Consider the following 27,658-nt stretch of genomic DNA (forward strand, 5'->3'; position numbering starts at 1 on the left):
TCTTGCTTAAATTAAAACTGAAGTCCAGCATCTTGGGCTCACAGAAAGTGCTCATCCAGGGTTTGGTACATGAATGGCCTGCAGCTGTTCACAGGGTCATGAGGTGGCCTGATTCACGGGAACGGCATGCCTCACGCTGGTGCGCCTCACGAGTGCCGTGCCCCGTTTCAGGCCCACGGTGCCCACTTGGGCACTGAAGTTTTGCTGTTGTTGTTATTCGGTCCCTCAGTCGTGTCTCTCTGTGACCCCATGGACTGTAGCACGCCAGGCTCCTCCGACCTCCGCTGTCTCGCAGTTTTCTCAGATTCATGTCCTTGGGGTCAGTGAGATACGGAGCGAAAGCCCTTCAAACCCCTCCTGGAAGAGGTCAGAGCAGGCACACCCCGCCTGTCTGCAGGTGTGAGAATCGCTCGCGGACAAAGGAGGGAGGTGGAACTGGTGAGGCCCTTGGGGAAGGGTTGTCGCCATCTGCCAGCGGAACCTTTTACATCCGTTTCAGATCAGTGCCAGGCCACAGTGGGGTCGCAATCAGCCCACCCACCAAGACGCAGGGAGCCCCTGCTCTCCTCAGCACTGGGCACTGTCCATCATCACACAGGAAGAGGAGGCCCTGCTCCCCTGGAGCGTTCCTTCTACCCTGAGAGGCTGACCACAAACAGGTCAATGTCAGAGAAGAATGAGGCTGGGAGATGGGGCGGGGGGCTACTGCTCTGTAGGGAAAGACCAGAAAGAGCCACGCCCCCTCCCCAGATGACATCTGGGCAAAGATCTGCAGACGTAGAGGGTGAGACAGGCAGACGTGTGGGTGAGAGCATTCCAGCTCAGGAAGAGTCTGTGCAGAGGCCATGAGGTGGAGCCCAGGAGGCCGCCGTTCGGCTGGCGCGGAGTCAGCGAGTGTGGGCAGGGCAGGGCGGCAGGGGCTGGGCAGTGTGGGCACCGCCACCACGATTTTAAGAACTCCAGCTTTGACCGTGAGACAGGAACCCCCATGAGGTAGTCAGTGGAGGGATGACAAGCCGTGGGACCAGGTAAGAGGCTGTTCCTTCATCTAGGGCACGAGCTGGCAACTTTTTCCGCAAGGGCCAGAGAGCAAATACTCCTAGCCTTGCCCGTCACGGGGTCTGTGCCACAGCTCCTCAACATGGCCTGTGTGGTGAACACAGCTGTAGGTGGCCAGTGAAGCAGAAGATTCCCCTCTGTTCCGGGAAAACTCCAGTCAGGACATTGACATTTGAATTTCACAGAATTTTCATGTCATGAAACATTCTTTTGATTTTTCTTCCCAGCCATTGAAAACTGAAAAAACATTCTTAGCTTGGGGTCAAATAAAAACCGTTGGCGGCAGGATTTGGACCGCAGCCGTCGTTTGCTGTCCACCCGCCAGCCCCCAGCTTTAAAACAGACCTCCACCGTCGTCCTGGGCCAGACAGAACCCAGCAGACGCTGGGGTAGGAGAACAAAAGGAACACAACCCGCTGCCACGATAAGCAAATGAAAAGAGCGGAGGCGGCCGTAAGTTCTCGCCGGCCCGTCTCCGTCGCAGAGGTCAGGCCCCTGGGGCTGGAGTGAGATCAGAGGCCAGACAGGCAGGCAGAGCTGGGGGCGGGGGTCGTGGAGGCCGTTGTGGGGGGACACACGGAGGGCTCCGGGCAGACGGAGACACGGCCGACTGACCCCACTGAAGCGGACCAGTCATTGGTGAACGAAAGACGTCCTAACCTTTACAGTGAGACTTAGGGAATGAACCCGTGTCGTCTCGTTCTCATACAAAGTGAGCTGTAGCCTAGAACAAGATGACAAAGTTGGAGAATTTATTTGGTCGGTGAATTACTGTGAGTTAGGAAACTGAGTGTCCGGGACAGACACGGAGAGCGAGCCCGGCCCCGCGGCCTCCCCGAGAGGAAGGGCCCCCCCCCCGGCCCCCACACGTTAAGCTTCGATCCCTGCACCCGGCGCACCCGCGCACGGCTGCACCTTATCGTCCGAGACTCCAGGGCCTAAACGCGCCCGGCGCGCACGCAGAGCCCCCCGGAGCTCCTCGGCGGGACGGACGCCGTCCGGGTAAGGCCCGTGCGCCTCTCGAGGCTCCGCGGCCGAGGGACGCCGCGCACCTGCGGGTGGAGCCGGGCGCCCGTCGCGCCGCAGCCCCCGATGCCGCGGCCCGCGTGCGCCCGCTCCGCCGCCGAGTCACCAGGAAGGCCCCGGCGGCCCACCCCGCCAGCGCCCCACGCGGGGCCAGCGCCCCCCGCGCCGCCAGCGCCGGGTACCTCACGGCCGCCCCGCTGGCCGCCCGGGGGCGGGGCCGGCGCGCGGGGACTGCGCCTGCGCGGCCGGCCCTCACGGAGCCCGGGGAAGGTTGCGCCTGCGCAGTCGGCCCACTCCGGCCCGGGGGCGGGACTGCGCCTGCGCAGTCGGCCCAACCCAGCCCTGGGGGCGGGGCGACGCCTGTGGAATCGCCCCTTCAGCGGCGCCTCGGCACCTAGAGCCGCCCGTCCGGCCGGGCCCCGGGGAGAGGCGGGCGTGCGGGCATTGCGCCTGCGCGCGCCGGCCCCGCCCCCGGCCCCGCCCCGGCCGCGCGGGGCCCTGGGAGGGGTGCAGCGTCCGGCGGCTGCGGCGGCGGCGGCGCGGGAGGGGCCGGGGGCGGACAAAGCCGAGGCCGATGAATGGGGCGCGTCCGCCTGCGCGGCCGTGGGGTCCCCGCGGTGAGTGCGCGGCTCGCGTCCCGGGCCGGCCGTCCAGGCGCGCCGTCGGGGCCGGGGCCGGGACCGGAGGGCCGGGGCCGGACCCGGGGGCCGGGGGCTGGAGGGCGAGGCCGGGGTCGGGCCGGGCGGGCGCGGGGTCGCCTGCGCGGGGCGGGGCGGGGGCGGCCTGCCGTGGTGGGGACCCCGCCCGGGCGGCGGACTCGGCCTCGGTGCCCGGACGCCGCTCCAGCTGCGCGCCCCGCGGCCGCCGGCCCGGCTGACAGCGGGGCACCCGGGGCGCCTCTTCCGGCCGCGCGGCCGGCGGAGCGAGCGCGAGGCGGTGGGAGCGGGCGCGGACGCCGGGCCGGCCGCGGGCGAGCACGGGGACAGGCGTGCCGGCCGGCGTGGGCTCTCCGGCTGACCACGCGGCGTGCCCGGGCCGCAGTCGCCCTGGGGCGGGGGTCACCGGCCAGCAGACAGGTGCCCGGTGAGTGTCCGTCCTGAGGGCCTCTGCCCTCCGCCACCGCCACGGATCGCCTTCCACCCTGTGCCTTTCGGGTGTCCCCCAACCCCGGTACAGTATTTCATTTTCTGTGCGCTTCCAGGAAGGGGCAACCGGGGCCTCGTTCACACGGCTCAGCACACGAGACGCTCCTCATGTCTGCACGCTTCTGATGCTTCTTGGTTGCTGAGCGTGTTTCTGGGTATGACATTCAAGTGTAAGTAGTCAAAGCCCGAATCAAGCTGCAGAGCAGAATTTCGGTCATTTTTCCAGTTGCGGTGTTTTTTTTTTTTTTGACCCAAGTAACGATGGAGTCATTTATCTTTTTTTCTGTGACCCACACCATTCTGCCTGCTTAAGAGAATTGCCAGCCCCCTAGACTCTCGGTGCATTTTGAGTGACAGTCTGTAGACACACGTAATATGCATCTCTCTGCAAGCAAGCCTCTGCCCAGCTGGGCCATCAGGAGACGCTTCTGTGGGCATTCTCAAGTTTGTAAAAAAGGGAAGTTATTTGTTTTGAAGTGAACTCTGATCAGATCAAGTCCATAGTATTGAAAACGCATCTCAGACTTGCGTGAGACCAGTTTGCTAAGGCATTCTTGTGACTTTGTATATTAACTTTTGATGTCTTCTCTACGTATGGTGTTAAAATTAGGAGAGGAGGAAAAATTTAGTTGGAGTTTTTAAAAAGCGCTCTGAACAAGCCAAATTGCAGTTATGACTTAATTTCCACGCAGAGTTATCTTGTGAGAGGAGACTGCTCTCACCAGTTCATACCCGGGGCCTGCCACGAGCTGTCTGTGCCGGGCGCACGCTTCCTGTAATCCTTAAACAGATGGTATCGGCTTGTGGTGGTTTACATTTTCTCAGGAAAAGATGTGGCACAAGTTAAGAGATTCTATGAATCTTCAGGAAGTTAACCTCCTGTATGGGAAGAAAGCACAGACTTTGAGTCCACATTGCCGCACACGTACTGTTAACCCTGATGTTTTGGGGCATGAAATGTCTGCCCTACTTTTTCATGTCACCACACACAGAAGGAGGTTCGTGAGTGGCTCACGCTGTGCCAGGAGTGCTCCTGAAGCGCTGGGAAGGGTTTGAGGGGAACCGTTAGGGCCGTGGATTGAACCCTGCGTCTGTGCAGAGGAGCCGAGGCAGCTGTGCTCAGGACATGGTGAAGAGCGTGTGTGTTGTCTTTCAGATCCCTGCCCGGCGTGGAAGCTGGAGAGAGAGCAGACCTGGGCAGCGGCGCTGCGGGAGCACGAGGCGCTGTGGCCGTGGTCAGTCTGTCCTCCCCGTGTCTCTCTGCCCGGCCTCAGCTCCTTCCTCCCAGCTCTGCTCTGATTCCCTCCTTCAGTGTGAGGACTGCCGGCGAGGGCGCAGGGGGCAGTGCTCACAGGCACACGGGGGCGCCTGCCAGGGTTGGCTGGGGCCCCTCCGACTGTCCCTCAGCAGCGCCGGTTCCTCCTAAGCTTCTCTGCACAAAGCAGGCGACTGAGAGGTGACCGTCATTCTCCTGGTTACTGCCTGACGTCTAATGTAAGCTGTAGGAGGCATCATCTCTGTTTACGGTTGGTGTCTTACTGAATTCAGCCGCACGGAGTCCTGCCCCGACCACCCCGCAGCCTCTCGTCTGGCCTCCCGTCTGTCCGGGTGGCGGCAGACTTCCTGTCAGGCAGCTTCCAGAGCCTCGGCCCCTTCCACTTCCCTGTCTTTCCCTCCCTCCTCCCTTAGGCTCCGTCCCTGCCTGATTTTCATCACTCTGAAGCATTTAGATCACGTCTAGCTAACTATCTGATGTGTGCTTTTGGCAGCTGGTATCCTGGAAGGCACGGTTAGGAATGAAAGCAGGCCTTTTCTCCTTCCTCCTGTTTCTGAGGCGGAGGGCCCGGGAGGGCTGGAGGTGCCTGCCTCCACGCGAGGCTTCTTGCCTCTCTCCTCTCGCCTGGCGCCGTTCTACCTGCTGGGGCAGTGGTGCATGTCCCGGTGGGGATGGGCAGAGAAGGCGGAGTGAGCTCTCCAAGGAAGATCACAGGCAGGCATGGGTGAGGGTGATGGGCAGTGCAACAAGCGTGCTCTCAGAAGACTGCTTGGAGAGGAAGGGACCTTTGCATCCCGCGCCGAGGGGCCAGGGGTGGCGGAGCGGAGGCCCTGCGTGAGGAGCGGCCTTGAGCTGCGGAGCCCGGCCCCTGCGTTCGGGCCGTCTCCTGTCGTGAGCCCGTCCCCCACCTTGCTCAGGTGCTCACCCTGCTTGGGTTCCGCTCTCCTTTGGGTGAAGCCCTTGTGGCAGCCACCTGCCCCCTCAGCGAGGTCTGCGCACCCTAGGAACCGGAGAGGCCAGGCCTGGGGCGGGGCATCCCCTGCTGACCCGCCGCTGCCACAGGGGCTCCTCAGTCCCTGCAACCCTGCCCGGCCCGCCCCAAGCCCGCAGGTCTAAACGTAGGGCCCGTCCTCACTCAGGGCCCGGCGACTGAGCCTGCCCGCGGTTGGCCTGCTGGGAGGGAGCAGCCCAGGGCGCGTGCTGTTTGGAGCAGGAGCTTGGGTGTCCCACAGTCGCACGCGGACACTTGAACCATGTCCAGGGGCAGCCCACCGCGGCGACCCATCAGACCTGTGGCTGGTGGGACCATCCGCTGCCCCAGAGAAGCCGCTGGTACTGAGTGGAGGGCCCTCGAAGCCAAAGCAGAGCCAGCCGGGCGGCCCTGGTTTGTGAGCCTCAACATCTCGGGGTGGACGGGCCACGGCCCCGCACGGAGCCCGTGTGCCTGCTCGGGCCGCGCCATGTTTCCAGCGCGGCTGCATCGGGGTGCCCGCCGCGTCTCGAGGAGCTGGCTCCGGGTCTCTCGGTTCGGCCCCCGCAGTGTGCTCTGGCCTCCGTCCGGCTCTTGGGCTCTGTGCGGCCAGTCCTGGGTGGTGGCTTGTCTGCACTTGAGGCGGCTCCTCCCCGGGAAGATGTTAGCCGTGGCCCTGCATCCTCAGCAGGTGTGGCTCACTCTCAGTGTGGACCAGATCTGCACTGGTAGCCTTGGTGGGAAGGCTGCCACATCCGAGGGCGAGGCCGCCGGGCGCAGGGCGGCACTGGTGCCCCAGCTGTGCCCGGCAGCTCCCAGGAGCCCGGGGCTCGGGCTGCAGGCCGGTGTGCGTGTCCTGGAGGCTGGGCGGTGGCTTGGGAGCAGGTCCAGGTGCCGCTGCTCCGGCCCTGAGCTGCAGCGCTGGTGTGCATCCCCCGCCCGTGCTTGCGGGCTCCGAGGAGGCAGCAGGGGCCGCAGCACGTCACCGCTGAGCATCCTCTTCTCAGGAAAGGCAGTCCAGCGGTTCGCACTCAGCGCGTCAGCATGCTGCCTGCGAGGGCCCAGGTTCAGTCCCTGGTCAGGGACCCAAGGTCCTGCGAGCTGCACGCCGCCCCCCTCCCCCAGAGGGAGAAAGAGGCAGAGGGCCGTGCTCGCCCCAGCAGCGCGGCCGTGGAGGGAGTGAACGGTAGTCCTCACTGCGTTCAGCGGCCAACCCGCAGTCTGGTCTCCCCACTCGGGACGTTGACTTTTTAAAGAGACGAGGCCAGTCGTCTTGCAGAAATGTCCCTGTGTCTGGGTCTGTTTGCCATTTTCTCCTTTGCTGTTGACAGTTGACCCTTGAACAACACGGCGGGCAGTTGGGGGCCACCCTCCGTGTGGTCAGCAGTCCGAGGATAAGTTGCAGCTTCGTGGGTGCCACCCGCCGGGGACCCTGCGTCTTCAGGCGGCGGTGCTGGGCCTCCTGTGCGCCGCCCTCAGACTGTCCTGTCGGGACAGACCCCGCCCGGGCTGTGGTTCCTTCCCCTGCCTTTCACGTGCTTTTCCTCGCCCGTGACACTCGAAGGCGGGACGCTGCGCCTTCTCCCCTCGTCACCCCTTTGCAGGGAGCGGTGGCTGCAGTGTCGTCCCCCCCGCCCCGCCCCGTGGCAGGTGTTTTCATTTCTTCTCTTGATTCTTGAGCATCAGTGCAGACAGGCAGATCCAGCCGTTATGTTATAGCCTGCTGAGGTCTTCCGTCTCTCTGTTGTACGTTCAGACAGTTGTGACCGACTGTGGGATCCCCGTGGAGCCGGCTCCTGGCGGCACGTCCTTTCTGCAGCCTTTCCTGTTTCCAGAGCTGCAGTCGGCTCTTTCTGCAGAGCGCTGTGGCCCCCGGCACTGCAGGAGGGTGTTTAGAAACCAGAGTCCAGGGGCCGCTGTGCTCAGTGTGCTCGTGGGGCACTGCAGCCTTAAGCGCGGGTCTGGTGCACAGAGCTAGGGGATCAGTGTCTAAAACATCAAGAGTCCATACTGATGTTTTCAAGACAAATTTAAAATTATATAGTTTTACTTAATTTCTTTGTTTTTTTAAATTATATCTTTTTTGTATCCTGAAAACTTTGATTCTTAACGGCATTGGCATAGTTACATTTTGTTTTGTGCTAAAGTACATATAACCCAGGTAAAATGAAAACATTATGTTGCTGCTGCTCATGAAATCACTTAGCAAAATTTAAGGTGTTTTTTTGTTTTTAGTACGTATTCTGCTTCAGGTGAATAAAATCCTGTGTGTTAAAGCCCCTTCGTGAACATTCTTTGTTTGCAGTATGGTTGCTTATTTGATACACCTTTAGATTTCACACTTGAAATTTTCTATGTTTTAATGTAGAGGTAATCACACCGCTCAAAAGTCAATTTTCTATGTTTTCTGGAGAAGGAAATGGCAGCCCACTCCAGTACTCTTGCCTGGAGAATCCCATGGAGGGAGGAGCCTGGTAGGCTACAGTCCATGGGGTCAGAAGAGTCGGACGTGACTGAGCTACTTCACTTTCACTTTAGATTTCACACTTGAAATTTTCCGTGTTTTAATGTAGAGGTAATCACACTGCTCAAAAGTCAGCATTATATAAAAGATACGATCAGCAAGCTCACTCGCATTCCTGTCTCCTCCACTGTTTATAGGCAACCATTTTTATTTCTGCTTCATCCTGCAAAATAAGGGTGTAAGTTGCTTCAGTCATGTCCAACTCTCTGTGACCCCATGGACGGTAGCCACCAGGCTCCTCTGTCCATGGGATTTCCCGGCAGGAATAGTGGAGCGGGTAGCCACGCTGTCCTCCAGGGGATTTTCCCAACCCAGGCATCAAACCTGCGCTTCTTACGTCTCCCGTGTCTGCTGTGCCTCCTGCGTTGGTTGGCAGGCTCTTTACACCAGCACCACCTAAGAAGTGCCAAAATCAGCTCTTCAGACAGACAGTAATGCTCGTAACTTACCTGTTTCTCTCCTGTCTTTTACGTCATGAAACCTCACGAGCACTGTTTACTGTGTGTGTCTCGCTTTTTCCCAGTGGTCTGTGTATGAACTGGGCTGCCCTGGTGGCTCCGCTGGTGAAGAATCCGCCTGCAGTGCAGGAGACCTGGGTTTGATCCCTGGTTTGGGAAGATGCCCTGGAGAAGGGCATGACAACCCACTCCAGTATCCTTGGCTAGAGAATCCCATGGACAGAGGAGCCCGGCTGGCTACAGTCCATAGGGTCGCAAGGGTTGGACGAGACTGAAGCGACTGGGATGCGCGTATGTGCCAGGCCTTACTCGCGGTGTGAGTGGTTTTGCAGCCTGGCTGTGGAGCTGCAGCGCCTGACCTGGGACAGGTGTTGCCATGTGTCTGATGAGGCGGTCTTCAGCGTCTGTCCCTGGACATGGGGTTCCTGGGTCCTTGGGTGAATGTGGCTTGGTAGGGGGCTCCAGAGTCCTCGCTGGGGTGGTGCCAAGCTTTGGGCCCTTCCTGCCTGGGTGGGTGAGATGACTTGAAGTTTTTCTTTAATCTGCTGCGTCTGCAGCATGAGGAATGGAGATACTTGGTCGTGTATTTTTGGTGTTGTGGCAGGTGAGGGCCTGCACAAAAGCTGGTCTCTGTGTTAGGAAGCTGTTGAGTCCGCGACGGGACATGCACACATGGGATCCTGCTCTGACAGGCACTCCTGCGTTACAGCAGCCTGGAAGGCGCTTTCTTTAATTCTCAAAATGAAAAATAACTGTATGTTCCCCAAGTCAGAGCACACGCCTGGAATTGAGACTCTTCCACACACGGTATTTGTTCTAGCCCGTGGAAGGATCCTCTGGTCGGCTGCCTCTGCCTTTAGGCGCTTTGCCCTCGGAGCTGAAATGCGTGCAGTCATCTCGGCAGGCCTGGGCTCTGGGTCCGTCCTCTGCACTCCTATCCTCCCCCGTCTCTGCTCAGTTCAGGGGGCTGTGCTCCCTGCTGAGTGGAGCCCCACACCGCTCACCACCAGCTTCAGAGTGACCCTCTGGCTGTCATGGGGTGGCGGCTGCACGGCCCCACGCAGGGAGGCCTGCCGCATCTGTCGGAGGAGGAGGCTGTTTCACCTGCTGCCCCTGATCACCCTGTTTGACCTCCATGTTGATGATTTTCCTGTGGGCTAGTTCCTACTTGCTGGACATGGAAGCTGGACCGCAGGACAGCTGGTTCTGGATGCCACCCAGGTGCCGTGACCGGGGGCCCTCACCTTTCAAGCCGGAGATGCTCCAGAGCTCTGGGACGGGTGACCAAACCCAAGTTGTTCCTCACACCCGTGTAGAATTATGCCCAGCGCCTCAGGTGCATAATCCTTCTGCGGTGTGAGAACTAAAGCCAACATCCTTTTTTGTCTTTCTAAATATTTGGTGCGAAAATGGTAGAAAAAGTAGTAGGAAGCCGCTAGAGCCAAAGGCAGCATTTTCCCTAAAACAGAAACGTCGGGGCTTCCCTGGCCGTCCAGTGGTCGGGCTCTGCTTCCACTGCGGGGGGCGTGAGTTCAGTCCCTGGTCAGGGAACCGAGATCCCCGTGCAGCCAAAAGGAAAAAAATAGAAACATCCCACTTACGATGTTGAGCTAGTGTGTAGAGAGCTGGTCCAGCCATAGAGGAAGACAAACAGGAAGGCAGCGGGCTCCCCTGACAGCCCCGTCCCGGGTGCGTGCTGGTGGTACCCCGGCGCCAGACTCTCCCGTCTGTGCCAGGAAGGTGCTGGCGTTAGCCCTGGCGCAGGCCCTCGGGGCTGGCCGGGCCGGTGGTGGCGGGTTCCGTCACCCGGGCGGTCCCTGCCGGCGGCACTGCGGTCCCATGAGTCTTCCCTGCTCCTGGTCTGCTCGGGGTGGGCGGTGGGATCAGGTTGCTCTCTGGGGAGACTGCTTCCAGTGGTTTGTTGCCCCCTCGGACGGCGCCTCATGTGTGGCCCCCCGGCGCTTCCCCCAGGGGTGCACCCAGTGCGGGCGTTAATCAGCACCCCGAACGAGATGGAGCCATTCGGCTGAGTTCCTGCGTCTCTGTTCACGGGCTGGACGTGGAGTGGGAGCCCTGCCCTGGCTCTCTGGTGCTGTAGCTGATGTAAGGAGCTGAGGGTGAATTTCTCTGTCACTTCTCAAAAGTAGTAGTTCCTATCATCCTCCAGAGGTGACCGATTGAGGATTTTATTTGGGATTATGCATTAATAGACTTAAACATTTGATGAGTTTTGATGTATAATGTTGACCCTTACTTACGTTCAGATTATCTCATTTTTGGACGGGGGAGCCCTTCAGGTTGACACCTTGGATCCTTCCCGCGCTGCCCTCGTCCACTCGCAGGGGTCCTGGCTCCCCTGGTCCCCAGAGCATCCTCGGCTCATTTCGTGGCTTCCCGCCCCTGGACCTTGTGGTCCTCGGGAACCTTGGCTCCTTTAGTGGGAGATGTGTTTGAGAGCTGTAGTCTGGAGGTCGCGGGGGTCGCTGCTCTCAGGACTTTGTACCGAGCAGAGCGGGGTGGGTCCCACTCCAGGGCCGCGGGATGCGCATCTGGCCTTCCCGGTCCATCTCTGCGAGGACGAGGGGGACCGGGGCCCGCCTCACCAGCTCTGCACGCGGCCCAGTCCTTGCTGAAGGCACATCGGTGCCTCTAGCCCAGGGACCCACGTGTCGTCCAGCCGCTCCCTCGGCTCAGGGCCAGCGCTGTAGCCGCACGGCGCCCACTGGCTCTCCTGGGACGCTCACGCAGCGCGTCCTGCAGGGAGACGCCCTGAGCACTCCGCTGTCCAGTCGACTTCTCAGGAAGGACTCAAGGAAAGCTGTCTCCCGAATTCCTGCTTGTTGGTACCGGTGTCTCTGCGTCCTTGTACTGGGATGTCAGGTTGACTGGAGGCAAAATGCTTGACTCACGTGGTTTTCCTTGAACGTGGTAAACATGTTACTCTGTCGTCTCACAGCGTAAAACGTTGCTGTCAGACCCGTGACAGATTGCTTTCCCTTACAGATGGCCTTTCCCTTACAGATGGCCCTGGTTTTTGCCCGAATGGCCTTTCTTTTCAATCCAGTGGTTTTCCTGGGATATGCCTGTGTGCTCATGGTTACAGGCGCATGGTCTCCGCCCTCTGGCTTGTTCTCCTGTTTCTTCAGTAACTTTATTTGTGTGCTGAATTGCATGCCTGGCTGTGCACAGGCCCTTCTCTGGTTGCTGTGAGCAGGCGCCGCTCTAGTTGCGACGTGCAGGCTTCTCACTGCCGTGGCTTCTCTCATCGCAGAGCACGTGCTCTGGAGTTCGTGGACTCGGGAGTTGGAGTTCCTGGGCTCTAGACACAGGCAGGGTTTAGCTGCCCTGTGACATGTGGAATCTTTCTGGATCGGGGATCAGACCGGTGTCCCTGCGTTGGCAGGAGGACTCTTCACCAGGGAAGCCCAGGATGCCTTTCAGTACACCTGTTTATTCCAGAGTTGTCAGTAATCTGTTCTCTTGCCCTGTCCCCCTTTTTTGTGGGGAAACACCTTGATTATACACATGTTGGATTTTCTTTACCTAAGTTTTAAATTAGTCAGCTTCTTCTGAGTCTTTTTTTATCCGTTTATTTCTTTTTCATTAAAACTTTTTCTTCCCTAAACTCTTCTGTTAACCTTACGCAATCCTCTGCGAAGTTTATTTGTTCTTTTGTCGCTTATAACTTAGTCTTTATTCTAAAATGACATTTTACTTTTATTTGTAATAGTTTCTTAGGATCTGTAAGCTCATCTCAGTGTTTTTCTGTCTTGATTTATTTCGTTCTTTTGTATTATTTTCTTAATTTTGTTAGCTTCTTTTGAAATAAGTTACTCAATTTCACTTAACCTGTGTTTATGTTTTTCTAGCGTGATTTCATTACCTATAGAGATGTTTTTCCGCCTTCATTACTTTTTCTCTTATCCTTCTGTAGGATTTAATCTTAACCCTTTTCTGTTGTTTATTGTATTGGTTTCTAGTGGTGCTGTAACAAATTATCACAGACTTGGTGGTCGAAGGCAGCACACATCCGGAGGCCAGCAGGCTGCGCTCTGGGCCCTGGGCCTCGGTCACGGTCCTGCCAGGCTTCCCTTCTGGAGGCCTGGCAGAGGGTGGCTCCTCGCCCTTCACTTCCAGACGCCCCTGCGTCCCTGCGTGTGGGCCCGCCCTCCATCTTCAAAGCCAGCGACCCTGCGTCTCTCACCTTCCACAGGCATATTTTCATGTCTCTCCTCTGCCTCTTTGTTTCACTTTTGAAGACCCTCATGACAGCATTGGGTCTCCCCAGATAGTCCAGGATTCAGTTCAGTTCAGTCGCTCAGTCGTGTCTGACTCTGTGACCCCATGAACCGCAGCACGCCAGGCCTCCCTGTCCATCACCAACTCCCAGCGTTCACTCAAACTCATGTCCGTTGAGTCAGTGATGCCATCCAACCATCTCATCCTCTGTCGTCCCCTTCTCCCCCCGCCTCCAATCTTTCCCAGCATCAGGGTCTTTTCAAATGAGTCAGCTCTTCGCATCAGGTGCCCAAAGTATTGGAGCTTCAGCTTCAGCATCAGTCCTTCCAATGAATATTCAGGACTGATTTCCTTTAGGATGGACTGGCTGGATCTCCTTGCAGTCCAAGGGACTCTCAAGAGTCTTCTCCAACACCACAGTTCAAAAGCATCAATTCTTCCTCGCTCAGCTTTCTTTATGGTCCAACTCTCACACCCATACATGACCACTGGCTATGAAAAACCATAGCCTTGACTAGATGGACTATGTTGGCAACATAATGTCTCTGCTGTTTAATATGCTGTCTATGTTGGTCATAGCTTTTCTCCCAAGGAGCACGTGTCTTTCGTGTCCGTGGCTGCAGTCACCACCTGCAGTGACTGTGTCCACTGTTTCCCCGTCTGTTTGTCATGAAGTGATGGGACCGGATGCCATGATCTTCCTTTTCTGAATGTTGAGTTTGAAGCCAACTTTTTCGCTCTCCTCTTTCACTTTCCTCAAGAGGCTCTTTAGTTGTTTGCTTTCTGCCCTAAGAGTGGTGTCATCTGCATGTCTGAGGTGATTCATATTTCTCCCAGCAATCTTGATTCCAGCTTATGCTTCATCAAGCCTAGCGTTTCTCATGATGTACTCTGCATATAAGTTAAATAAGCAGGGTGACAATATACAGCCTTGACATACTCCTTTCCCGATTTGGAACCAGTGTGTTGTTCCATGTCCAGTTCTAACTGTTGCTTCTTGACCTGCTTACAGATTTCTCAAGAGGCAGGTCAGGTGGTCTGATAGTCCCATCTCTTTCAGAATTTTCCAGTTTGTTGTGATCCACACAGTCAAAGGCTTTGGCATAGTCAATAAAGCAGATGTTTTTCTGGAACTCTCTTGCTTTTTTGATGACCCAACGGATGTTGGAAATTTGATCTCTGGTTCCTCTGCCTTTTCTAAAACCAGCTTGAACATCTGGAAGTTCACGGTTCACATATTGCCGAAGCCTGGCTTGGAGAATTTTGAGCATTACTTTGCTAGCATATGAGATGAGTGCAATCGTGCGGTAATTTGAGCATTCTTTGGCATTGCCTTTCTTTGGGATTGGAATGAAAACTGACCTTTTCCAGTCCTGTGGCCACTGCTGACTTTTCCAAATTTGCTGGCATATTGAGTGCAGCACTTTCACAGCATCATCTTTGAGGATTTGAAATAGCTCAACTGGAATTCCATCACCTCCACTAGCTTTGTTCATAGTGATGCTTTCTAAGTCCCATTGACATCACATTCCAGGATGTCTGGCTCTAGGTGAGTGATCATACCATTGTGATTATCTTGGTCATGAAGATCTTTTTTGTACAGTTCTTCTGTGTATTCTTGCCACCTCTTCTTAATATCTTCTGCTTCTGTTAGGTCCATACCATTTCTGTCCTTTATCGAGCCCATCTTTGCATGACATGTTCCCTTGGTATCTCTAATTTTCTTGAAGAGATCTCTAGTCTTTCCCATTCTATTGTTTTCCTGTATTTCTGTGCATTGATCACTTAGGAAGGCTTTCTTATTTCTACTTGCTATTCTTTGGAACTCTGCATTCAAATGGGTGTATCTTTCCTTTTCTCCTTTGCCTTTTGCTTCCCTTCTTTTCACAACTATCTGTAAGGCCTCCCCAGACAGCCATTTTGCTTTTTTGCATTTCTTTTCCATGGGGATGGTCTTGATCCCTGTCTTCTGTTCAATGTCACGAACCTCCGTCCATAGTTCATCAGGCACTCTGTCTATCAGATCTAGTCCCTTAAATCTATTTCTCACTTCCACTGTATAATCATAAGGTATTTGATTTAGGTCATACCTGGATGGTCTAGTGGTTTTCCCTACTTTCTTCACTTCAAGTCTGAATTTGGCAATAAGGAGTCCATGGTCTGAGCTACAGTCAGCTCCTGGTCTTGTTTTTGCTGACTGTATAGAGCTTCTCCATCTTTGGCTGCAAAGAATATAATCAATCTGATTTTGGTGTTGACCATCTGGTGATGTCCATGTGTAGAGTCTTCTCTTGTGTTGTTGGAAGAGGGTGTTTGCTATGACCAGTGTGTTCTCTTGGCAAAACTGTTAGCCTTTGCCCTGCCTCATTCCGTATTCCAAGGCCAAATTTGCCTGTTACTCCAGGTGTTTCTTGACATCCTACTTTTGCATTCCAGTCCCCTATAATGAAAAGGACATCTTTTTTGGGTGTTTGTTCTAAAAGGTCTTATAGGTCTTCATAGAACCGTTCAACTTCAGCTTCTTCAGCGTTACTGGTCATAGACTTGGATTACTGTGATATTGAATGGTTGCCTTGGAAACGAGCAGAGATCATTCTGTCCTTGTGATCACATGGACCACAGCCTCGTGTAGCTCAGTGAGTCGTTTTCCGTTAATTCTGCTGAGCGGCCCGGACGCGGAGCCCGGCGGGTCCCTCGCGCCCGCTGCGCCCTGTCCGTGTCGCTCCTGTTCCCGTGCGCCGCTGAACCCCGCGGCGTTTCTCTGCCAGCAGGACATCGTTTGCCCTTCTGCTAGTCGCCTGGTGACGCACTCTGTGTGGTTTTGCTAGCGGTGTTAGCTCATATTAATTCTTGTAGGAATATTTTTGCTGAGTATTGAATTCTGGTCTGGCTTTTTTTTCCCACCACAACTCTGAAGACGTACTTCTTTTGTCTCCTGGTTTACATTGCTTGTCTTGAAAAGTCAGTAGTCTAGTTATTTTTTCTTGAAACAGTTCCTGGGGCTGTGTTGCAGTGTGTATTAGGAAGATGAATATAATGAGCTTGTGCGCTCATCACCCAGCTTTGACAGACAGACAGTCAGACAGACGCATGGCCATTCCAGCTCTGCGTCCCCCCTCGGTTATTTCAAAGCAGATACCAGAAGTTGTGTTTCATCTGGACGTTCTCCAGTTAGTGTCTTGGAAAGACGGGATTCTTTAAAAAGTCGTATCCACAGTATCTTTATACCTTAATAAACTAAGAATTACTTCAAATGTTCACTCAGCGCCCAGGCCTCCCGTCTCGCCTGAGGAACGCGCTTGGTCGTCTGCTGACTCACACGGGACTCAAGCGGTTCGTTAGAGAAGCTGGGTGGTCTGTCCTGCTGCAGAAGCCCCGTGGTCTGGATTCTGCTGATGTCCTCCCGCTGGCGGTACTGAGCTAGGTTCCTCCAGCCCTCCTCACTGTTATCTCTGTGCTTTTTCTTATTTTTAGCACTTTTTTTTTCTCTTTAAATCTTGCTTGGGGTTTGTAGGGATTCTTGAATCTGTGGTCTGAAGTCTGATCAAAACTATGCTTTTCTTATTACACTTTCTTTTCTTATTCTCCGTTACGGCACATCAGAGCATATTCGACAGGAGGCCCTGGTTCCTGCGTCCTGCGTATCCTGGCTTGCGCCTGCTCACCCCAGACTCCGCTCCTCCCGCCCCCGCAGCCACAAGTCTGGCCTCTTGGTGACTGTTTGTGTCTCACAGGTGAGCTCGCTTGTGTCGCACTTCAGGGTGCACGTGTGAGTGAGTGTCCGATAGCTGTCTCTCTGTGACGTCACTTAGTGTGACCCTCTCCAGGCCCACGTGTGTCACCGCATTCGTAGCCGCACCCCCCCTGCACGCGTGTCTTCTGTGCACCGCCCCCAGCCCCTCGGACCTGCAGCGCTCCAGGAGCAGCAGCCTGTTTGCCCTGTGTGCCCCGGACACGTTTCTCAGCCTCTCTGTGCCCCTGCCCTTTGGTGTAGAAGGAGACGCATCACACTGAACCTTCCTTGAAAGACTGTCACGTGGCTTAAGTGAGCCCGCGCAGGCTGAGCAGGTAAGAGAGGCCCGCAGGAAGCGGTCCACGCCATCACCCCAGGCTCTGGCCCCAGGAGTCTTCGGAGAGCCTCAGCGTCCACCGAGAATGGGACGTTTGCCTCGAAGGGAGACGAGCTGGTTCCTCGCAGACCTGAGAGGAGCGGGCGAGGTCGTCCAGGCCGGAGGCGCTGTCCGGGCCAGCTGGGTGGGAGGGAGCTCAGGGCAGCCGAGCTTGCTCTGCGGCCTTCCTGGGACAGCACCTCTCCATGGAGGCCTCAAGACCTCTCGCACAGACGCCCGTGGCTTGCCCTTCTGCCTTGCGAGGGTCCTCGTCAGGAGTCGGAGCAGAGACGATACTAAATGCGTTTCTTCACCCGGTGGCCCTATGGTTTTCCTCCTTGCTTTCTGTCGACCTGGTGCATTCTGTTGGTTGATTTTTTAATGTTAAACCAAACCTTCTGACACAGCCCACTTACTCGTGGAACATTATCTTCAACCTAGTGCTGAATTTGACTTGTTATATTTTTCAGAACTTGCCACGTTTTCTTAAGGTTGTTCTGTGATCGTAGGGATGTGACTCTGACTCTTTTCCTGTTATGTCTTTGTGGGTCTTGGTGTCATGGTGGTTGAACCTTGTTAAAAGACTTGGGGAATGTTTCGTCTTTTATTTTCTGGAAGAGTGTGTTTCACCAGTAATTTGTTTTTTTCTCTAAAGTTTGGTGAAATTCACGCACGGAACCATCTGGACCTGGAATTTTAAGAGAAGGGACTAGGCAGAGGGCTGTTCAGGCTGCAGTGTGAGGCAGGCGGCATGACCGCTACGCGACAGCGACGCGTCTCTTCAGTGAGTCTCCGTCGTGCGTGTCTTTCGGGATTTACCTGTTTCACCTGAGCTGCTGAATTCATCACCATGCAGTCGCTCGGCCGCTGCTTGCCACCTGTGTGTGTGTGGGCTCTTTGGTGGCAATGCCCACTTTCATTCTTCTGTTGGTAGTTCCTGTCTTTTCCATTTTTTTCTCTTACTAATCAGTGTAGAAGTTTGCCAATTTTTTTGATCTGTCCAAAAAACCAGTGTTCGGTTTCATTGATTTCCACCACCACCCCCTCCCCCGCCTCTTCCCCGCTCCCCCTCAATTTAATTGATTTCAAATCTTTTCTCCTTTTCTTCACTTTGTTTGCTTCAGGATTAAATTGGCTGTACTTTTCCTTGGGACTTTTTTCTTTAACCCCTTGGCTTCATACATGTCTAAGTGTTACTTACTTAAAGATACTTGGGATTTTTCCAGATACCGTTCTGATGTTGATTTCTCGTTCAGTTCCCTTTTCCGAGGCCATTCTTTGATTTCAGTTCTTGTGAGTGTATTGCAATTTGCTTTATTGTCCAGAGAAGAGTCTGTCTTGATGAACAGTCTGTACCCACCTTGAGGCCACACGCATTCCACTTGTTTGCACTGTTCCATAAATGTCATTGAGGCCAGGTTTGATGGTAACGTTTTCAGCTCTTCTGTTACCTTTACTGGTCTTCTGTCCGCTTGTCCCATTAACTGTGAGTAGGGACGTGGGAGCCCAGCTGCCTCCGGCCCGTGGGGTCTGCTCCCTGTCTGTGGAAGGTCCCCTGTGGTCCGCTGCGTTCATGCACCCTCACTGCGCAGTGCCGTGGCCCCGCCGGCGTGCCCGGGTTGGGGTTAGCACGCTGCACCTTCCTGTCTTTTTGCTTTGAGCCTCTCTCTCTTCACGTGTAACGTGTTTTTGTAGGCGGCGTGGAGTTAGCCTTCCTTTTGCCCTAGTCTGCCAGTCCCTGCGCTTCCTGGGCCGCAGCCGTATGGCCTGTGAGCAGAGGCGCTCTCCGTGTCCCCCTCCCTGGCTCTGTGCACAGAGTGCTTCGCGTCTGGCCGCCTGCGAGTGCCCTGGTGCCCCACGTTGGCTGTTGTCCAGCACCAGCTGGCTGTCCTTCCGTCCGCTCCTGACGTTGCCGCCTGGAGTCGTGTTCAGAGCCATGGGGTCCGGGCGGCCCAGAAGACTGCTCCCACTCACAGCAGCCCAGCTGTCACCTGTGTCTCTGACTGAGAGGCTTCAAAGCCAAGGTTCCCGCAATAAGTGCCGGGGCGGCTCCCACAGCAAGGCTGCACTCACTCACATTTACAGGTTTATTATACGGAAAGGCGGAGAAGGCAGTGGCGCCCACTCCAGTGCGCTTGCCTGGAAATCCCATGGACGGAGGAGCCTGGTGGGCTGCGGTCCACGGGGTTGCTAGGAGTCGGACACGACTGGGCGACTTCACTTTCACTTTTCACTTCATGCCTTGGAGAAGGAAATGGCAACCCACTCCAGTGTTCTTGCCTGGAGAATTCCAGGGACAGGGAGCCTGGTGGGCTGCCATATATGGGGTCGCACAGAGTCGGACACGACTGAAGTGACTTAGCATAGCATATAGAAAGGGGCTTCCCTCATAGCTCAGACAGTAAAGGAGACAAGGGTTCGATCCCTGGGTCGGGAAGATGCCCTGGAAAAGGAAATGGCAAAGGAGTCTGGCGGGCTACAGTCCATGGGGTCACAAAGAGTCAGACACGACTGAGCGACTTTCACTGTGTGAAAAGGGACACAGATGAACAGCCAGATGAGGACGCACAGGCTCCTGAGTGCAGGGGTGTCTGTCCTCGTGGAGTTGGGGTGCGTCACCCTCCGGACCCGTGGGTGTGTTCGCTGGCCTAGCAGTTCCCCAAACCCCGAGCTGTTGGGATTCTGCTGGGGTTTTGTGCTGTGGGCCTGAGGAGTGTCCGCTCGGTCTCCAGGCCGTGCTGGGGGTCGGGGGCTGAGAGCTGGTTTCTGACCGTGGTGTGGTCTTTCTGCTGATGAGCCTCCATCGTCGCCTCGCCAGGACGCAAGGTGTTCCTGTCACTCGGGAGCTCCCGAGAGTCTTAGGAGCCCTGTGCCAGGAGCTGGGGCACAGACCCGCACACATGCGTGTGTCACACTCCCCCACCTTGGGGTAGCTGGCATAACGGTGAGCTGCACTCAAAGGGTGGACGTGCTGAGCACACACACACTCCCCTCGTGTTCATACACGTGGGCAGCTGCTGCGCAGAGGCACCTTCACACACAGTGAGTCTTCAACAGTTGCAAAGGTGTTCTTTTGTTGAAAAGGATGATCTTTTCAACAAACGATATTTGAACAATTCATATACAAAACACTGAATTTGAGTCTTTCAAAGATCTAAATATAAAACAAACACAGGAGAAAATCTTTCTTAGATACAGCTCCCAAAGCATAATCCATAAAAAAATTAATTGCTGGGGACCTCCCTGATGGTCCGGGAGTTAAGAATCTGCCTTGCAGTGCAGGGAACTCAGCTGTGGTCCCTGGTCTGGGCCCTAAGGTCCCGTGTGATGAGAAGCACCTGAGGCTGGAGCCGCAGCTCCAGGCCGCACATCACAGCGAGTGCCACAGTGCAGGGCGCGCGTGCTGCAGCTGAGACCCCGCAGGCCAAGTAAGGAGTTCTTTTTCTTTTTAAAGAACACGTGGTTTAAAAAAAGCAAACTGGTAAACTGGACTTCATTAAAATTAAGAGCCTTTCCTTTCAGAGAACACTGAAAAGAGTGAAAAGACAAGCCACAGACTGGACTCACACACCTGATAAAGGGCTTCTCCAGACACGAAGGACTCTGAGGACTCGGTAACGAGGAAGTACACGATCCATAAGACATGGACAAGACACGTGAGCAGATGCTCCCAGTGGAGAGAGGCAAATGGCGAATAAGCCGTGAAGTGTTCAGTGTCGTCAGTCATTTAGTCATTTAGCTGAGTCGTGTCTGACTCTTTGCAGCTCTATGGACTGTAACCCACCAGGCTCCTCTGTCCATGGGATTCTCCAGACAAGAATACTGGAGAGGGTTGCCATGCCCTCCTCCAGGGGATCTTCCCAACCCAGGGACTGAACCAGGGACTCCTGCATTTTCAAGTAGATTCTTTACCACTGAGCCAGCAGGGAAGCCCACCTAATTAGAAGGGCTAAAATTGCAATGATGGGCCTCACCAAGTCTTGGTATTTTCTCTTTAAAAAAAAAAATTCAGTTTTGGCTGTGCCGGGCCTCATGGTCGCGTGTGGGCGCTCTAGTCTTGGCGAGCAGGGCTCCTTGCGGTGGGTGGGCTTCTCGCTGCAGTGGCCTCTCGCTGCAGACCACAGGCTTGAGACCGTGGGCTTCAGTGGTGGCCGTGTGCAGGCTCAGTGGTGGCGCAAGGACTCAGTTGCTCAGAGCCATGTGGGGTCTTCCTGGACCAGGGATCGAAGCCACCCCCTGCATTGGCCGGCAGATTCTTTACCACTGAGCCACCATGGACATCCCTTGGTGTTTTCTCTTTATGATCTTTTCTGACGTTTTGGGGTATATAACAGCATGGATATGTTACTCCCAAATCCCTAGTTTACCCCTCTCCCCTGCCGTTCCCCTTCGGTGACCAGAGGTTTGTTTCCTATGTCTGTGAGCCTATTTCTGTTTTGTAAATAAGTTTATTACCTTATTTTTTTTCACGTTCTACACATACCATACTGAATGAAGTAAGTCAGACAGAGCAATGTCACATTTTTCTCTGTCTGACTTACTTTATTCAGTATGGTGATGTCTAGGTCCCTCTGTGTTCCTGCAGATGTTATTTCATTCTCTTCAATGGCCAAGTAGTCCTGCATTATGTCGTAGCCCGCCTCCTCCATCCGTTCACCTGTTGACGGAGATTCAGGTTTCTTCCACGTGTTGGCCGTTGTGCACGGTGCTGCTGTGAGCACTGCGGTGCGTGGGGCACAGACGTGTGCCCGGGGTGGGACTGCAGGGTCTCATGGCTGCTCTGCTGGTGGTTTTTTAAGGAGCCTCCATGGTGTTCTCCGTAGTGGCTGCACCGGTTTGCATCCCGCCAGCAGTGGAGCCGGGCTCCCTCTCCCCACACCCCCACCGTGGATCATTTGTAGACTCTGGATGGCGGCCCTGTGACCAGTGTGAGGTCGCACCTCACTGTCATCTCCTGCTACTCTGATTATTGGTGGTGTTGAGCATCTCTCCATGTGCCTTTTGGCCATCTGTATGTCTTCTTTGGGGACATGTCTATTTAGAGGATATTTTCTTTCTTTTTTCTTTTTACCACCACCAGGATTTTATTCTTAAATAAATGCTCAGCCTCAGGCCTGGTTAGGCAGACAGCAGAAGAAGGCAGACCGCAGGCCTCTTGTCCGTGGGAGCAGTGGGATGGCCCAGGGAGGCAGAGACTCCGAGAAGGTAAGCAGGGCGCTCGGGGCAGGAGAGGCCGACGGAGAGGGTGTTTGGTCCTGTGACTGGGCTGTGAAGTCAGGAGCAAGCAGAGTCTCACCTGACCGTTGTGGGATCTCTCTCACACATACTGAGGCTGACGTATCCATGACTGGATTTGAAACGTGAGCGAGTCCTTGTCTTACTCGGTTCCATCTGTTGTAGGTGACGCAGAAGGAGCACCGTGCCATCAAGCCACCAGCGTCCCCGTGCCCGAGACCAGCAGGTCCGCCCCGTGTGCGCGCACGTCTGCCCCGCGATGCGTTTACCGGGAGAACTCCGGGAGCGGCGTGAGGTGACACGCTCACGAGTTCGCCCGTCCACTGCTCAGTGAGGTTCATGCTTAGCGTATTCATAAACGTCCTGAGAGAGAGAGTTCTTCGGGCAGAACTGAATAGTTATGGTCAGTCATGGAGAACCAGCGGGAGCCTCGTCCCCAGGGAGCAGGTGATTCGGAGAATACAAACTTGAAAATAGAAGAGGAAGATGACTCGCACACCCCTAATCACAGTGTGGAGAGAATGGACTTGGGAAGTGAGCCGGAGGCCGGGAGGCAGGCGGAGGGCGGCGAGGTGGGCTGCGCGGGCCGGCCCCCCGGGCGGCGCGCCTCCCCCGAGCCCGAGGCCGACTACGGGGCGCTGCTGGCGCAGTACAGCAGCACCCTGTACAGCGTGGCCATGGAGGCCGTGACGCAGAGCCTGCTCTCCGGCCGCGGCCTGGGCTCCAGGAAGAAGTCCCCGGCCTGGAGGCACTTCTTCATCTCGCCGCGGGACAGCACCAAGGCCGTGTGCACGTACTGCATGAAGGAGTTCAGCCGCGGCAAGAACGAGAAGGACCTGAGCACCAGCTGCCTGATGCGGCACGTGCGGAGGGCGCACCCCAGCGCGCTGGCGGGGGGCCCCGCCCCGGCGCCGCGCCCCGGGCCCCCGCCCGCCGACGCCGGGCGCCCGCGGCTCCCCCGGGCGACCTCCAAGGGCCCGGCTCCCCTCCAGGCGACGGAGGAGGCCAGCTCCGCGGCCTCTTCCGAAGAGGCCGCCTCGGACGCACTGGCCTCGGAGAGGTACGGCCGGGACGAGGGCCCGGCGGGGCCGCCCGCGCCCGCGCCCCCCCTGCACTGCAGCGAGCCTGCCGAGAACGGGGCGGAGAAGAACCTGCCCCTGCCGCGGAGCGGGTGCGGGTCCCGCCGGCGGTCGGCCGTCTGGAAGCACTTCTACCTGTCGCCCCTGGACAGCTCCAAGGCCGTGTGTGTCCACTGCATGAACGAGTTCAGCCGCGGCAAGAACGGGAAGGACCTGGGCACCAGCTGCCTCATCAGGCACATGTGGCGGGCGCACCGTGCCATCGTGCTGCGCGAGAGCGGCGGCGGCCCCGGGGCGCCTGCCCCCGGCCCCGCGCCGCCCCTCGGGCCCGCCCAGCCGCCGGACGCGGAGCCCGGCCCCCTGCCGGCGTCTCCAGGGAGGGCGCTCCAGGACCCGGCCTCCGCAGCCTCCTCCCCTGACCGGCCGGCAGAGGAGCTGCCGGTGCTCTGGGGCCACGGGGCCGCGGCGTCCCCCTCCTCCGACGCCGGCGAGGCCTCGTGGGGGTCGTCTCCCGAGACGCAGCCGGGTGGCGCGCCGAGCCCTCGGCCGCGGGAGCCGGGCGCCGTGTTCCAGCAGAACAAGAAAGTGATGAAGCGGCTGAAGTCGGAGGTGTGGCACCACTTCTCGCTGGCGCCCACGGACAGCCTTAAGGCCCTGTGCAGGCACTGCGGCTGCGCCATCAGCCGGGGCAAGCGGGGCGACGTGGGCACCAGTTGCCTCATGCGGCACCTCTACAGGCGCCACCCCGAGGTGGCCGGGGGCCAGAAGGGCTTCCTGGGGGCCGGCCTGGCCAGCTCGCCCTATGCCACCCTGGCTTCCGCCGAAACGTCCTCCTCCCGGTTGACAAACCTGCCGACCATGGTCACCAAAAACCATCAAGCTGTGTTTCCCGTCAACAGCAAGAAGACCTCCAAGCTGTGGAACCATTTTTCTATCTGCTCCGCAGACCCCACGAAGGTCGCGTGCCTGCACTGTGGCCGGACCATCAGCCGGGGCAAGAAGCCCACAAACCTGGGCACCAGCTGCCTGCTGCGGCACCTGCAGCGCTTCCACGGCGGCGTGCTGAAGCCCGAGGGCGCCCGGGCTGCCCCACCCTCCCCTCCTGACACCCAGGCACCCCTGGGCGGGCCGTTGGCAGGTGCCGCCGCCTCTGACGACGGCAGCGAGAAGTTTTACGATTCTCACCCCGTTGCTAAGAAAATCACAAGTCTCATTGCTGAGATGATCGCCCTTGACCTCCAGCCGTACTCGCTGGTGGACAACGTTGGCTTCAATAGGCTGCTGGCATACTTGAAACCTCAGTACTCCCTGCCCCCGCCGGCCTACTTCTCCCGGACGGCCATCCCGGGCATGTACGAGGACGTGAAGCACGTCATCATGGCACACCTGCAGGAAGCCGAGAGCGGCGTGGTCCACTTCACGTCGGGCATCTGGATGAGCAGCCAGACGCGGGAGTACCTGACCCTCACGGCGCACTGGGTCACCTTCGAGCCCGCGGCCCGGCCGCGCTGCGAGGATCACCACTGCTCAGCACTGCTGGACGTGTCGCAGGTGGACTGTGACTACAGCGGCAGCAGTATCCGGAAGCAGCTGGAGTGCTGGTGGGAGGCCTGGGTGACGTCCACCGGCCTGCAGGTGGGCATCACCGTCACCGACAACCCCAGCATCGGGAAGACACTGAACGAGGGGGCGCGCTCCAGCGTGCCCTGCTTCAGCCACACGGTCAACCTCATCGTCAGCGAGGCCATCAAGAGCCAGAGGATGGTCCAGAGCCTGCTGAGCACCGCCCGGAAGATCTGCGAGCGGGTGCAGCGCTCGCCCCGCGCCAAGGCCAAGCTGGCGGAGCTGCAGCGGGAGTACGGGCTGCCGCCCCACCACCTGCTGCAGGACGTGCCGTCCAAGTGGAGCACGTCCTTCCACATGCTGGAGCGGCTGCTGGAGCAGAAGCGGGCGGTGAACGCGCTGTCCGCCGAGTGCGACTTCCGGGAGCTGCTGAGCTGCGACCAGTGGGAGGTGATGCAGTCCGTGTGCCACGCCCTGAAGCCCTTCGCCGCCGCCAGCCGGGAGATGAGCGCGCACGTGTCCACGCTGAGCCAGGTCATCCCCATGATCCACATCCTCACCCGCAGGGTGGAGATGCTGTTCCAGGAGACCATGGGCATCGACACCATGCTCCGCGCCCTCAGGGAGGCCATGGTGAGCCGCCTGTCCGCCACGCTTCACGACCCCAGGTACGTGCTGGCCACCCTGCTGGACCCGCGCTACAAGGCCTCCCTGTTCTCCGAGGAGGAGGCGGAGCAGTGCAAGCAGGACTTGATCAGGGAGCTGGAGACGCTGGATCCTACCTCAGAGCCCACGCCCGTCCCCAGCGGCTGCGAGCCGGGCTCCCCGCCCCGGGACTGCACTGGCGAGGAGAGCCTTTGGGCACTCATGGCCAAGCTGAAGAAGAGCGAGCGCGGAGGGCGGCCCAAGGTCCCCGAGGACATGGTGCTCGCCTACCTGGAGGAGGAGGTGCTGGAGCACAGCTGCGACCCGCTCGCCTACTGGAGCCTCAAGAGGGCCGCCTGGCCCAGCCTCTCCGCCTTGGCTGTGCGCTTCCTGGGCTGCCCCCCGAGCATCGTCCCCTCCGAGCGGCTGTTCAGCACGCCCCCCGAGAACGGCAGCTTCGGCCAATCCAGGCTCCTAATGGAGCATTTTGAGAAACTCATCTTTCTGAAAGTGAATCTTCCCTTAATATGCTTCCAGTACTGAAGAGCCCGCTGGAGCCACCCGGCGAGCACCGGCGTCTGCCCAGGCTGGCGCTCGCCACAGCCGGCCCTGCAGGACGGCAGGCCGGGCGCTCAGGTCCACGGCCGCGGGAGGGGCCGCCCGGCCCTCGCTGTTGCGGCCACACGTGCCTTAACCAGTCCTTCAGGCCAGGTACCACGGTGTGTGTTTTCAGAAGTCCACTAGAAGCAGCTTGTCTCGTCAACGATGAAATACGATGATTGGGTTTTCATTCGTAACTGTAAGGTTTTTTACAAGTTGGGGATCAGTAGTTTGTCTCAGTAGAATGGCAGAGGAGAGGTGAGCAGTTTTATTCCGTAGGCTTTTTATTCGATTATGTAAAAATCAGATCAGGTACTGTATTTTAGTTAAAAATTGCTTTAATTGCAACAGAACAGCCTTTGTGGCTGTCAAATAAAACCTGTAAATAGGAGGTGGAGTTGAAGCCATCTTGGCCGAGCAGTTCCTGACTGCGGCTCTGCAGGGCGTTGAGGGGGACGGAGCGTTCTGGGAGGCAGCTGTCGACCACGACAGAGGCGTGGCATGGGCACCAAGCCTGAGCTGACATGTGACGAAGGGTCGGTCGCGCAGGGTTTCCGGAGAGCACGCGCCCGTTTCAGGGTCTGCTGTGCCGCGTGGGCGGCTGGTGTGGACACCCCCACGTGTGGTGTGCACTGTGTGGCCAGCGCGCGGCGCGACACGCTTACAGCCTCCTGTTGGTGAATCTCTGAGCCTCTGACTCAGTGGCTCTACATCATGAAGCTGTCTTGAAATTTGTGCACTGACCCCCAAATTGATCCAATTATGTACACAGTTCTTTTTAGAAGAGGTGGCTTATTAACAGGGAAGAAGATTGCTATGTTATGGTTGTAAGAATAGCCTTAGGCGTTTAGATTTTCTTTTATAAAATAGGGAGGATTCAGCCATCAGTGGGGTATTTTAGGATCCCAAGGACATCAGAATGGATTATCAGTCATCAGGTTTTTTTTTTTAACAATAATATGTCTTCAAAGTTTTTGTCTCAGCGTCTAGAAAAGAATTCATTTTCTTACTTCAAACCAGTTAAATATTCTGGGTGAAACGAGTCACTGATTTGCCTATGACCTTTTAGAAAAGTTATTGTTTTGTTAAAATACTGTATCTGTTATTAATCTGAATTTGCATTGACTATGTTTTTAGTGTATTTATAAATGGTGAACTCAGTTTCTGAAATTAAACTTTTTATTTGCAATTTTCTACTGCTGGAGGATACTGGCTTTTTATTCTCAGGATAATAAAACAATCCTACTCTTAGGGGCCAGCATGTACAGAAACTACCCTCAACACAGCCTTTAAATCTTCATGTTAGCCGCAGATGGGACCTGGGGGAAGTGGAGGTAATTCTTAAGCAGCATTTCTAATAGCAGCAGTGACATCCGAGAACCTTCCGGGGCGTGTGTTCCGAGCAGGCACTGCGACCCCTGTGCTGCTGGCGGGAAGAGCAGCCAGTGTGGAGACAGTGCGGAGGGCCTCAGAGTTGGGACTGGGGCTGCGTGTGGTCCAGCGGGCCACTCCCGGGCGTTTTTCTGAAGCAGAAACACTCATGTGAAAAGACAGATGCAGGGCCACCAGAGTGCCCACCCACACAGGAGGGGGCGAAGAAGACGCGTGTGTGTTTATACAGTGGAAGGTTAGCCGTGAAAAAAGAAGTCTTGTCATTGCACCAACATGGATGGATCTGGAGGCTATTATGCTCAGTGAAATAAGTCAGAGAAAGACAAATATTGCATCAT

The 27,658-nt window shown here is 56.6% G+C and overlaps 1 protein-coding gene and 1 long non-coding RNA gene across 5 annotated transcripts; one reads left to right on the forward strand and one right to left on the reverse strand.

Moving 5' to 3' along the window:
- The first annotated feature begins 2,546 nt into the window (after positions 1-2,546).
- ZBED4 (zinc finger BED-type containing 4) lies at positions 2,547-27,124 on the forward strand. 4 transcript variants are annotated; one of them, XM_061418910.1, is made up of 5 exons: positions 2,547-2,702; positions 3,287-3,400; positions 4,387-4,465; positions 21,887-22,011; positions 22,207-27,124. In XM_061418910.1, the coding sequence occupies exon 5, from the start codon at positions 22,452-22,454 to the stop codon at positions 25,869-25,871; it is 3,420 nt and encodes a 1,139-aa protein (XP_061274894.1). In that variant the 5' UTR covers positions 2,547-2,702; positions 3,287-3,400; positions 4,387-4,465; positions 21,887-22,011; positions 22,207-22,451; the 3' UTR covers positions 25,872-27,124. The 4 variants fall into 4 exon arrangements, with proteins under 4 accessions (XP_061274894.1, XP_061274892.1, XP_061274895.1 ...); XM_061418908.1 differs by lacking the exon at positions 4,387-4,465 and adding an exon at positions 15,963-16,431; XM_061418911.1 differs by lacking the exon at positions 4,387-4,465.
- On the reverse strand, positions 12,621-21,956 carry LOC133248565 (uncharacterized). Its single transcript, XR_009736763.1, has 2 exons — positions 21,878-21,956; positions 12,621-16,757 (listed from the first exon to the last, which is right to left on the reverse strand). It is a non-coding gene; the product is annotated as an uncharacterized LOC133248565 (long non-coding RNA).
- Positions 27,125-27,658: the final 534 nt, after the last annotated feature.

This window comes from Bos javanicus, chromosome 5 (assembly GCF_032452875.1).
Source record: "Bos javanicus breed banteng chromosome 5, ARS-OSU_banteng_1.0, whole genome shotgun sequence".
Classification (NCBI taxonomy): Eukaryota; Metazoa; Chordata; class Mammalia; order Artiodactyla; family Bovidae; genus Bos; species Bos javanicus.